Source organism: Equus caballus, chromosome 17 (genome assembly GCF_041296265.1).
Source record: "Equus caballus isolate H_3958 breed thoroughbred chromosome 17, TB-T2T, whole genome shotgun sequence".
NCBI lineage: Eukaryota > Metazoa > Chordata > Mammalia > Perissodactyla > Equidae > Equus > Equus caballus.
This window is the reverse complement of record NC_091700.1, coordinates 88,902,383-88,915,573: the sequence shown is the minus strand read 5'-3', so window position 1 is coordinate 88,915,573 and position 13,191 is coordinate 88,902,383. Positions and strand designations below refer to the sequence as shown.

Genomic DNA, 13,191 nt, shown 5'->3' with positions numbered 1-13,191 from the left:
GAGTAAGCTTTGTTTCTTTGTCCTAAGCTGTTGATAAGACATAGAATGAGCAAACTACTCCCTGTACAAAGTTTCCAAGAAGACAGAACTGTCAAAGTTGACATTTTTTTCCTTAAAACATTTAAAAACTCATACTTTACACAGAATATAGATACAAAATCATCAGTAACTTTGATTTTTTTTCTGGTTAATGTTTACTGCTTTATTGTCTTTCACAGGATTTTTTAACACTTAAATCTTAATAGAAAAACTTATAAAGTTTCATAGATAGCAGCAATTCATAAATTCCAAGGGGTTTTTGGATAACTTATTAAAAAAAAATCAACAACAGAAAAATTTCACTTCCCATTAAAAAAAAAGTGCACACGCATACATGAGGTTAACTGATCGTTGCTATGCTCAGTCATAGGGTGACAGGAAAAAAGTCACACCATAAAAGGATGTCTGCATACTCTCTCTTAAAACAACATGCCGAGGTTAGCAGACCTCAGTCTGGGCAAATACTGACTGCTACTACACAGAGGCCTGAATAAGTCACTGAGAGGTAAGTACTGGATATTTTGCTTTTTCAACAAAGTCTCTTGAGTTAAAAACTTGAAAAGCCTAATTAGGGTATAGGGCAAAGGAAAAGAATCGATTCAATAACAAGCTATAAACATTGCTAACAAAAGTTATATTTAGACTCTCTGGTGACTGGCAGTTCTAATTAGCTAATATGAAGCTAGGTAAATGCAATGGATCATGCCAGAAATAGCTTTACAAAAAACAGGGCGTACTTTGTACTTCTGTGTGAACTTACAACTACAAAAGATAGTATCAAGGATAAATCAGCAAATAATGCCAATATTTCAGGATATTTTAATTTGAAGGGCAAGAACAAAGCTATTTTACAATGGAGTACTCCTACACTTAGATGTATTGTATATATAACAGGTTATTCAGCACAATTTAAAAGAGTTGTTACACTTTACTATTTGACCACATATCTATGTACATAAAAGTCTTTTCTATACTTCTATACTTTTCTACCCTCTATGATTTCTCAGGATAGAATCCCAGGACTAGAATCCCTGGGGCAAAGGGTACACATTTTTTTTATAGCTTTAGATATAAATTGATATTTTTTGATTTACAAAAATATTTTGCCGATTTACCCTCCCACCAATGGCTGTGTGAGCTTCACCGTTTCTTAGCCAACACGAGCATTTTAATTCTAAATAGAAACCATTAATTCGATGAGTGAAAAAAGAATATCTCTGTGTTTGCTTTATATTTATTTGATGATCACTAAGGCTAAACATATCTGCATATTTTTCTAGAACTTCTATGTGCCTTAAAAAAGATCACAAAACAATGAATTATATGCAGTGATTTGCAATATTTACATTCAGGTTGGGAATGGAGGTAACAAACTCTTGGCAAAATATAAGCTGTGAGGAGACTTCCTCTAAAGGAGGGTGTGTTTTTTCAGTTTTTTGGGGTGTGTCACTCTAAGTACAATATAATGCAGTGGTTAAGGGCACGGGCTCTGGAGTCAGGCTCAAACCTGGGCTCCATTATTTACAAAGTGCATGGCCTTGGGCAAGTTACCTAACTTCTCTGGCTTCAGTTGTTTCATTTGTAAAATGGGAGTAATACTACAGCTAGGTTCTTATAACATTGGCTCTCGTTGTAAGTGCTAGAAAACCGTCTGCTATCATTATTCTCCCCTCTCTCTGCCCATTACACTACCAAAAGATGAATCCAATAGGCAAAGTTTCTTTGCTCTATCGTTTCTGTGAGAATTAGTTTTTTGGACTTACAGGCGTATGCTGTATAATGACGTTTCGGTCAACAACGGACCACATATATGACGGTGGTCCCATAAGATTAGTACCATAGAGCCTAGGTGTGTAGTAGGCTGTACCATCTAGGTTTGTGTAAGTGCACTCTATGGTATTTGCATAGTGACAAAATTGCCTAACGATGCATTTCTCAGAACGTATCCCTGTTGTTAGGCAAAGCATGACTGTATTTGCAGATCTTTACTTCATGGAATATTTTACATAAAGATTGAGTCTATGGATGATTATACATCTAACTGTGCTTACTCTCTGGACTCTGCATGTGCTAGTATTTCAGTACATGTTTTCTCTTTGGGGGCTAATCTTACTTTTGGACACAACACTGCAAAGAGAACACAGCTCCACAAAGCATCCTCACTCACACGCTCACCTATCACATGGTGGCAGTGGTGGTAATGTCTTTTATAAATTACTTTCAACTGGCTGCCGAGAGCTTACCAGTAGTGACATGACCAGTCACTTAATGGAATAAACATTAACTCAGGTCCCTATGTGACTTTCATTGATTTATGTATTCCATAGGTATTTACTAGACACCTATTATAGGATGGCTCTGAAACACTCCATGAGATAAAATGGTGTAAGAGATAAAGCCATCATCCTTGAGAAGTTTACATTTTAAAAAAAAAGCTTATCCCCCAGTAAACGCGTTTACAAATACTTTTCTCTCTGCTATGGTTAAGGGCCTGCTGGAGTTGTTAAAAGGCCCTAGAGTACGGTATGTGCAGAGGATGTGTAGTATCCTCCAGCCCATATAGTTTCTCAGCTTCCCACGAAGTCTGTAAAACACAGCTTCCATGTAAGACGAGATACTGCATGTGAAAATCCTCTGAAGCCTGAAGAGGTAAGAAAGATCCCTGTGGGGCCTTCAAAGCCCAAAGAGAAGAATAAAAACATTTTGCTAAATATCTGCAAATTCCTAAAAAGTAGTATAAAAATAATTTTATTGCATAAAGGCTATCCCAGCTATTCGCCATCTTCTTTCCATAAAAATTTTAGTTAAAATTCTATAAAATACTTATAGAAATATTGTTAAAATAGTAAAATCCAAATTCATTTATAAAATCTTTACTTACTTTCAAATATGCTACAAATAAATAAATGAATTCCTCTATTTAAATCAACATATTTCCCTTCTTCTTCCCAGCCCTCCTCTTCTCTCTCCTTCAGTCAGGTACTAACAAGTTAGTATGTGTTTAAGTTTTGAAGTATCTTCCTATTTTATTTGTTTTCTACCAATAACATCAGATCATGTTGGAAATAGGAGCTAGGGATAAAATATATTGTACTGAATGTGATATCTAGAGCCAATTGCCTGGATTGAATCCAGACGCTCAACAGCTGTGTCTTTATGCAAGTCATGTAAGTGCTCTGTGCCTCAGCTTCACCAATGGAAATGAATCTGGCAAAGTTTTGTGAGGATTCAGTGAGTGAATATATATAGAGTGCCCAAGGCAGTGCCTGGAACACAGCCTGTGCTTAATAATACTGATTACCATTATTATTCACGACCTTGCTGTAATCTAATAAAGAAGCTTTGAGGATCCAAAAAGCTAGGATTTTGCTATTCTTTATTGGGTATTTATTGAGCATCCATCATGGGTCAGCTGGAGATACACAAAATTAACAACACAGTCCCTACTCACAGGACTTCACAGGCTAGCGGGAAATCTGAGAAAAAATCAACAATACAGATGCTACCACAGAGCACAGGGCCCTAGCAAGGACACCCCATTGCCTTTCTGGAGGGCGCTGGTGAGGGAGCAGGGGATGATAAAATCAGGGAAGCTTCCAGGAGCAGCGATTCTGAACTAAGTCTTGAAACAAAGGAGGAGCTAAGGATACAGGACAAGGAGAGGAGGCATCAGACAGAAAGAAGAGTGTTAGAAATGCACAGAGCTGTGAGAGAATACAGGACATAAAAAAACCACAAGTAATTTAGTGTGGCTGGAGCCAGCGCGTTACGATGGAAGATGCCAGAGATCCAGCTGGAGAGGGAAGCAGAGCCCAATCCTGAAGATAGAGAGCTTTCAGTCTGCCCGGGGTTCAATGGGCACCACCTGAAGGGCATCGCGAGAGCTGCTGCAATAGCTCCAGAGAGAAGTGAGGGTGGCCTGAAGGCAGGCAGAGGTACGGAGAGTAGAACACAAACAGGCCGATGGACATTAATGCATGGTGCAGAAAAAAGGCCGAGCAAGAAGAGGGACAGAAGGCTGAAGGCACAGGAACCACTGACTGGCTGGAGGTAGCAGGTGAGGGAAGACATGGAGTCCTGAACGCCTTCGTGATCCCTGACTTGGTACCTGTACTGAGGGAGGACCCTGAGCAAGGAGGCAGGAAAGTCAGGTCCCCTCAGACAGACTGACCACAGGCAGCTCTGCTCGGAGCATAAACACTCTGACATGTGAGAGGTTCCACTCCGAGACAGTGTAGGCAGCTGCCAGTGTGTCACCTTTCTGAACTATGTTCTGTATATCCTTCCAAAAAATGAATCTTGGACACAGACACAGTTATCAATTTAGGACTCAAAGCTAGTTGGGGGAAAAAAAAATCACCTAATAGTGTAGAAAGATTTATTTCACTAGGTTGACCAGGGTGTGTACTGACTAAGAAAGCACTTGAGCAGCAGCGTTCTGGAATGGACAATCTGACCTTACCAATGAAGTGACAAGAGACTGTGCCTCAGGGTTCTTCCCCACAGTCAGGAATTAATCTTTCCCACCTGCCTATTTTAAAGGCAAATGGCACACACAACCACCCAGGTGATGGTTGTTTAGTCAACTAAAAAGAAGGCAGAAAAAATCAGCGGATGGGCGCCAGACCCTTGCATGTGTGACACCACACAAAACAAGTGTCTCCGTTTGCTCAGCTTCAAGAACAAGGTGTCTTTTTCAAGTAATTGTTAAATATTTATAAAACTAGGTAAGCAGAGGAAGAAGCAATGATTTTCTTCTTCCATGGAGTATGTCTGTCCTCAAGGGCACTAACCAGCCTCCGCCTGCTGCCCTGATACACCTGTGTGTGTCTATTTTCTCAGTAGACCGAATCCTTGTTATTCCAATTAACCCCAAGACTTCATCTGCTCCTCTTTCCCAATGATTTTATTTTCCCCCCACTCTAGAAATCTCCCCTGTCTTACCTCTCCTCAATAGCCAAAGGACAGTGTATCAACAGAAAGCAGAGAAAGAGTCGGATCAAACAATACTCATTAGCTAACAATATACAAATATAATTTGTGCCTGTATGTGCACATTTTTGCGGTTCTTCTGGTCGTTACTGAAAACCCGCTCCTGGAACTTCCTCTTTGGTGCATGCCACTGTGGGCACCCTGAGTCAGATCATCTCGATGTGTGAACATGGCCTTGAGCAGACTTGACCTTACAGAGAAGTCACCTCCTATTAATTACCATTTCAGCATGACTTGACCCATTCAATTCATTGCTAAGGCCTTAATTTAAACAAAATTACTACAAGTTTAACCCCTTTTCATTTAAGGTGCTGATAATTATTAAGAGAATAAATATTAGGGGTAAAGATGACATTTCAGGAATCTTAAAGCAAAACTAAAGGCCAGCGTTCTAGCACTTACTAAATCTCTGAATACAGTGAAGGTTTTATTCTGTTTCTGCCACAAATAAAAGCTAAGACACTAATTATCCAAAGAAGTAAATTGGGATTTCAGGTATATAATATGGTATATAATATGTACCCTAGGAAAAATCACAAATGCCTCCAAGTTGGTATCCAGGATAAATACTTCCAGAGTACAAATTATGTTAGAGCTTAGACAATTTTCTGAAATACTAACAAATGAGTTTTTTGGGGGCCTTTTATGTTTTCTTTTCTATGGCTAGAAAGAACTTGTCAGTTCTGTCAACATGTTCAGTTACGCAAAAACGAGATGATGGTGTCTTAAGAAATGTTAGCCACCAATTCTAGAGAAATACACACAGAGGCCCACCTCCAAAACCATAAATAAAAATACTTTGCAGGGGGCTGGCCCAGTGGCTCAGCGGTTAAGTGGCCACTTTGGTGGCCTGGGGTTCACCAGTTCGGATCCTGGGTGTGGACATGGCACCACTTGGCAAGCCATGTTGTGGTAGGCGTCCTACATGTAAAGAAGAGGAAGATGGGCATGGATGTTCGCTCAGGGCCAGTCTTCCTCAGCAAAAAAAAGAGGAGGATTGGCAGCAGATGTTAGCTCAGGGCTAATCTTCCTCAAAAAAAAAAATACTTTGCAGGATATTTTGCTGCAGAACAACTTGCTGTTTTACGTGTTAGGTTAACAGTAAAGTTAAACTGGATCAATACTGCATTACAGAGACAAAACTGGGATACGTTGTTTATTAACAAAAATGGTAAGAGGAGCGGTGTAGATGGCCGCCAGATAGTTCATCCAGGAGGAAAAGGTGTTCCTTGGGTGAAACTTGAATACAGACCCACATCATGCAGCGCAGTTATGATCTGTGCCTTCAGGGCGCAAGTTGCAGTCCTCATTCACATCCCTCAGGACGTGGGGCCGTAAGGATAGCTTAGGGACCACGCCTATCTTTTCATTAGAAAGCATTATGAAGAAATTAGAATTCTTACAGTTACAAGTATTCTAAGGGAAAAAGATTTAGAACAAACAATTCTTTGTGTTTTTCTCTAGGCAATAGAATGACAAGCCATAGTACTTTCAAGTACAATTCAGTATATATATTCTAAATAACATGTCAGAAGGTGTTGTCTAATAATTATGAAAATGTAAAATACTAAAAGTATATTAAAAAATAAATAGAGAAAAGAAGAAAGCAAGGGAGGTAGTAAGTTATACCCGGAAAAAATGATTAAAAGAGAAATTTGCAATCCAAAGGTTGATAAAGGGGTACTGTAATGCAAAGAGCAAGCAGAACCCTGATGTGTGTGAGAAGGAACACAGCAAAGAACATTGAGATAAGACCTCATTCAGATAACAGCACACTTTCAACAGCATACATTCAGCCTTCAGTTTTAGGCCCTCTGATATTGAAAGGTATCATTTCTGCATTTCCAGGACCCAGCATATGGAGGCACTAAAAACAATTTTTGCTGAATAAAAGAGTGGAATAAGTCAAGGTTCAGGCAAGTAATCCTGAATCTTTAAATGATTAAAGGAAGGTATAAAATAACACCTCTGAGGAAAGATGATAATAAATCGGGACTGATTGATATAAGATAAGAAGGGGATAACAACAGTCAAGTACATGAAAGGATTTTTCTCTCAATTTGGGAAAGATAAAACTGACTAAAACCAAAGCATTAACTACACAGGACAGATATAAGCAAGAACTAAGGTACATACTAAAGCTGTTGACTGACGGAATCAACCTTCAAGAGGTTACTAAACATCCACATGAACGTATTTCAAAACAGCCTAGACTCTCCTTTACCTGAGACCATTTCTGAGCCATCCATTTATACGTCCACACTGTTTACTGCCTTTCTGTGACTGGCTCAGGACAAGGGTGGACAGCAACAGGCCCCTCAACAGTCTTACCCTCAGGGTTTTACGATGCAGTATCCAAAGGTCTGACTTCCTACTTGGGAAGGCCCCTCTCCCAGAAGTGGGACTTGGTAAGAATGGTTCCCCTGCTCTGGAGCAGCTGGGCCATGCTGTGCCCAGACTGTTTATTTACAGGTAAGGATGGCTTGTAAAGCCTAGACCACTTTGGAACCACAAACTCTCAATTCTTCAAGGGCAGTATGAACTAGCTGGCCCTGCCAAGGATTGGACAGAGTAGGAAACTTGCAGCCAGGTCATCAGAAGGAAGGATCTAGCATGCCCTTTAACCTCTCTGACACTCAGGTTCCTCACGTGGAAAGTAGGCAGGTGACAGCAATACTTAGCCTCAGGGATGCTATGAGGGTTCTTCAAGACATGACTTAAGGGTAGGCACCTCATAAAAATTAATGCATAAATCTGAATAAAGAGCACTGAAGAGCTAGCTTGGTAAAGGATGTCAGCTGACAAGGGTTTTACAAGAAAAGCTGAATTAAAAAAAACATTTTCCTCAGATTTAAAAAAATTATTTACCTACTTAGTCATTTCACAGTCAATTCATGTTCAGGGTTAAAAATTTAGAATATATGGATAAAACTCAAAAATTACTTGCACAAAATCATGTTTTGGCATACGTATCCATGCAGACATGTGTGCATGTGTGTGTATATATAGTTGCTTTTCGTCCCCCAAAAGTGGTATGTTGTGTAATCTGTTTTCCTAACATTATTCCCTGCCAAGATATAGGTATCTACATTGCCATTTTCAGTGGCTTTGTAGTATTCCACTATATGGGTATACCATAAAATCTTTAGCCAATCCCCTAATGAGGGACATTTGATTTGTTTGCAGATTTTCACCTTTATAATTAACACTGTGTTAAATATTCTTGAACTTAAGATGTTCTGAAACCTCTGCCATTTCTGGCTCTACTGGATCTTCTATTTCATTCAGTGAAGAAGCTGGACATGCATTTACAACCTGGCAAGCAATGGCACATTCTTCTATGATTCTTACATTAATGTAACTTTCCTACTCTCTACAATAATTATTATTCATGTGGAGGAATTTTTCCCCCTGCCACGTATTTTAAAGGTATTTCCCATGAATCTGCTTTGAAATACTCCTCAAAATAAAATGTACATGTTCGGATTTTCAGAAAAAATTTTTTTCATAGAAATTAGAAAAATAAAAGAAGCTCTTGATGTCTGTTCCTAACCCGCAACCCTTGCCTGGAATTTTCACCTCTCCCTTGTGTCTAGTCTCAGTTCTTGAAAAGTTATTTCTCACATGAAGCCTTTCCCAACTAACTGGAGACAATTTTTTCAACTTTTATCCCACAACTGCAATTCCCATGATTTCCTTTTCAAGAATCACTCCATTTTTTTCTGCACAAACCATAAGTCCATATTTATTATTTTTTGTTTGTTTTGTTTTCAATTTCATTAATTTCTGCAATTATCTTTATTTTCTTCTACCTTCTTTGGGAAAACTCAGTTCTACCTTCTTGAGGTGTGTATTTTCAATCTTTTCTTTCTCTTTTTTAATTAAAATAAATGCATTCAAGCCTTTGCATCTATCTTGGATTAACTCATTAACTGCATCCCACGGTTTGGCACGTGGTATTTTTGTCATTTTGTTTTAAGCACTTCAAAATTTCCACTGTGATTTCTTAACCCATGAGTTCCTTAGAAATCTACTTTTTTAGATTCCAAATTTATCCATTATCTTTTAATTGCTGACTTCTAATTTAGTTGTACTGTAGTCAAAGGGAATGCGAGGGGCTAGATAACGATTTTCTGAAAGTTCTGAGACACCTCTGCTGACCCAGTACCCAGGCAAATAACGCTCACGTGCCTTCAGCACAAATTCCGTTAGCTTTTAAGTAGTGTTGGGTAAATCTCCAAAATCTTTAAACTCTTTTTTATCTGGCATATTCTAATAAAAATGTGTTAAAATCTCCCATTATGGTTGTGGATTTGCCAATTTCTCCTTAAAATTCTGTCAAATTTCACCATTACATGTACAATTCATGATTATTTTTATATTCTTTGTGAACTCCTATTCTTAACTTTTATAGTGACCCTCTTGACCCCTATGAATACTGAATTTGCCTTGAATTCTATTTTTTTTCTGATGTTAATATTGCTACTCTAGCTTTCCATTGGTTGGGATTTGCCTGGTATGTGTTTACCCATGCCTTTATTTTCAACCTTTCTGAATCACTTTGAGTTAAATCTCTTCTAAGCAGCATACAGCTGGATTCTTTTAAAATTCAAACCGCTAGTCTCTGTCTTTTAATAGGTGAGCTCAACCCATTAAAATTTATTGTGACACATTTCTACCCTCTTATTTTGTTTTCTATTTACCATCCTCATTCTTTGCTTTTCCCCATAGTCCTCTTTCCTGTCTTTCTCTCGATTTAACAAAAAGTTCTACTTCCATTTTTGTTCCCTTTTGCTTTAGGTTCTATTTTCATATTTTAATGATTAAGCCATCAACACTATACATAAAGCACACCTACAACATTAGTGCAATCCTCTGACAACTCGCATTTTCTGTTAGCATCACTGTTTTAAGATTGTTAGAACTAAGTTAGCAGAGACCCAATTCATTTAATACAGCAGAGAAGTAGATCTGAGTCAGTGCTTTGCTACGGCTAGGGAGAGTCCTTTTCCTTGAATATGTAGTACCATCAACTAGATACACTGAAGTTTTCCCTCAATTTTGGTGACTTTCAGATGAAATTTGTACACAGAGATAGTCCTATTAGAAAATTATTTTTTCTTCTAAAAATAATTTCACAGAACTTATTGCTCTGCTCTTCCTTAGTTTTACCAAAGTTAAGCCTCATATATGGAGTTTTATTGTAGGAGTTTTCCACTTTTCAACTTAGGACTTGAAATTTTGTCTTAACATTATTTATAACAAGAAAAGAACTGGAAATAATCCAAATATTCATCATGGGAGTAGCTGAGCGAATTAGCTGGAATTAACACACTGGAACACTGTAGAAACATCTATCAAATGTCTACATAAGATCTCCACATATGACAAATATATAGATTACATTGATCCATGAACATGCTAAGTAAATAAAGCAGAACACAAAATACCACATATGTAATGCTTACTACCATGTGCAAATGTAGAAATGCATACTGCATGCATCAATAGAGTACCTACGGAATGATATAGTTTAAAATTAATTTTAAAATTTCCCCTTGAAGCAGCTTAAGGCTTTTCTTTCTTTTTCTTCTTTTCTGTCATTTTTGTTGTGGTTGTCGTGGTCATCGTCGTCGTCTTCTTCTTCTTCTTCTTTTTAAAGAAAACCTAACTTTCAGTTCCTAACAAGGCCTTAGCTTGTTTCTCATACTTTTTAGGTTAACACAAATCAGATCACTGTGGTAAGTTCATATTTCACTACATAAATGTGTGACTGATTTCATTTCCTGGCAGTGATATGCATTTGGCAAAAAAAAAAAAAAAGTCCAACTGAAATTCAGTTTAAAAGCAGAGTTTTATGCGCATCTGAAATGCGGGTGCTTTACGTGATTTTACTCTTAACCAGACAATGATTCAGAAAAACAAAGGGGGAATTTCTAAAAAGTTAGTGCATTCCCTCTTGTCACAAAAATACATTTGCCCCATTTAGATGGTTCTATTTCTTTGGCCAGGGCTTTGCCAAAATCACCAAACTGTGAGAGTAAAAACATAAATTTTATTCTCTCTTCTTCCAAACTGTTACTACATACGTAACCATATTATATATCGTAGGTTTAAAAAATTTATATAAACCTTGAAATTTAAAAAGTTAGAGCTATAAAAAGCAGTTTATATTGCTTTTAATTAAATATGATTTAATTCAACGTATCCTTCTTGGTTTTTTCTAGAAACCTTGAACACCGCTGGTGCATATAAAAATGGACATCAATTTTACGACACCCACTATAGCTCCTCCGGGAAGCAACTGCGATCTCTATGCACACCACGGCACAGCCAGGATCCTAATGCCTCTGCATTACTGCATTGTCTTCGTCATTGGGCTTGTGGGAAACTTGTTGGCCTTGATAGTCATTGTTCAAAACAGGAAAAAAATCAACTCTACCACCCTATATTCAACAAATTTGGTGATTTCTGATATACTTTTTACCACTGCTTTGCCTACACGGATAGCCTACTATGCCCTGGGCTTTGACTGGAAAATCGGCGACGCCTTGTGTAGGATAACCGCTCTTGTGTTTTACATCAACACATATGCAGGCGTGAACTTCATGACCTGCCTGAGCATCGACCGGTTCTTTGCTGTGGTACATCCCCTGCGATACAACAAGATGAAAAGGATTGAACATGCAAAAGGCGTTTGCATATTTGTTTGGATTCTAGTATTTGCTCAAACACTCCCACTACTCATAAACCCTATGTCAAAGGAGGAGAATGAAAGGACTACATGCATGGAGTATCCAAACTTTGAAGAAACAAAATCTCTTCCCTGGATTCTGCTTGGTGCATGTTTCCTAGGATATGTGCTTCCACTCGTAATCATTCTCATCTGTTATTCTCAAATCTGTTGCAAACTCTTTAAAACTGCCAAACAAAACCCACTAACTGAGAAATCCGGTGTAAACAAAAAGGCTCTCAACACAATTATTTTTATAATTGTTGTGTTTGTTCTCTGTTTCACACCTTACCATGTTGCAATTATTCAACACATGATTAAGAAGCTTCATTTTTCTGATCCCCTGGACTGTAGCCAAAGACATTCATTCCAGATTTCTCTGCACTTTACAGTATGTCTGATGAACTTCAATTGCTGCATGGACCCTTTTATATATTTCTTTGCATGTAAAGGGTACAAGAGAAAGGTAATGAAGATGTTGAAACGTCAGGTCAGCGTATCAATTTCCAGTGCCGTGAGGTCAGCCCCTGAAGAAAATTCACGTGAAATAACGGAAACTCAAATGATGATACATTCTAAGTCTTTAAATGGAAAGTAAAAAGGAATTAAATCTTGGATTTATTGCAAAGGAAACTGTATGATGAACTTTGCAGGACTCTCCTTATAAAGCAAAATGATTGTTCAACTGCCAATTAGGATTCTTTTAAAGTCCTTTTACTGGGCACTATTTCCCACCTCCAACTTGGAGGTAAATTGATATATGTTTTTTACACTCAAGAGAACAACATAAAGCAAAGTTCTAATTTGCAAATGAAATACTATACCAAAAGGGCGGCTATTTCAATAACTCTCAATGTAAAAAGAAAAGTTTTGTGTTAAAGAAAAAGTCATTGGTATTTCCAGCCGACAATTTGGCAAAAGGAAAAAGACTGTTAAGATTGTATTTTGTCAGTGTAAAAATGTTAATATTGTAACAGATTTTTTTTTCGGTAACATATTTCTTCAGTCCGTATTTCTTTCAATCTTAGACTTTATCTCCTCAATAACACCAGCTTTGCATTTTGTATGGTTCTGAGTCATAAAATTTTTGTTCAAAGAAGTATTTTAGAATAAAGAGCAAGATGCTACAGAATTATGAGTATGTCTTTCAATGCTCACTGTAATTATCAGCAGAAGTTACAGGGAGAATATAATCAGCAGTAGACAAATTCGGATAGCAAGGTTATAAACCACGATGGTGATGGAAGCGATGGTGATGTTTCTTTCCGAAACAGCCAGCTAACACCCAGCATTTAAGAGCCACTGCTCAGGAATATGACAAGGACTTTATGTGGAGGTACTCAGTGGAGGAGGGTCCACTTGCTAAATTCTTCTTGGGAATACAAAATATGCAAATATGCTTGGTTTTTCTTGGGTCTCTAGGAGAT

The 13,191-nt window shown here is 37.9% G+C and overlaps 2 protein-coding genes across 4 annotated transcripts in view; one reads left to right on the top strand and one right to left on the bottom strand.

The window, feature by feature from the left end:
- Positions 1–13,191, bottom strand: part of UBAC2 (UBA domain containing 2) — a 187,259-nt gene that overhangs the window by 98,167 nt on the left and 75,901 nt on the right. The window lies entirely within an intron of this gene.
- Positions 461–12,890, top strand: GPR183 (G protein-coupled receptor 183). The gene is given in 2 exon segments (NM_001309169.1): positions 461–544; positions 11,259–12,890. A coding segment is annotated over 1 exon segment (1,074 nt). The 5' UTR covers positions 461–544; positions 11,259–11,288; the 3' UTR covers positions 12,363–12,890.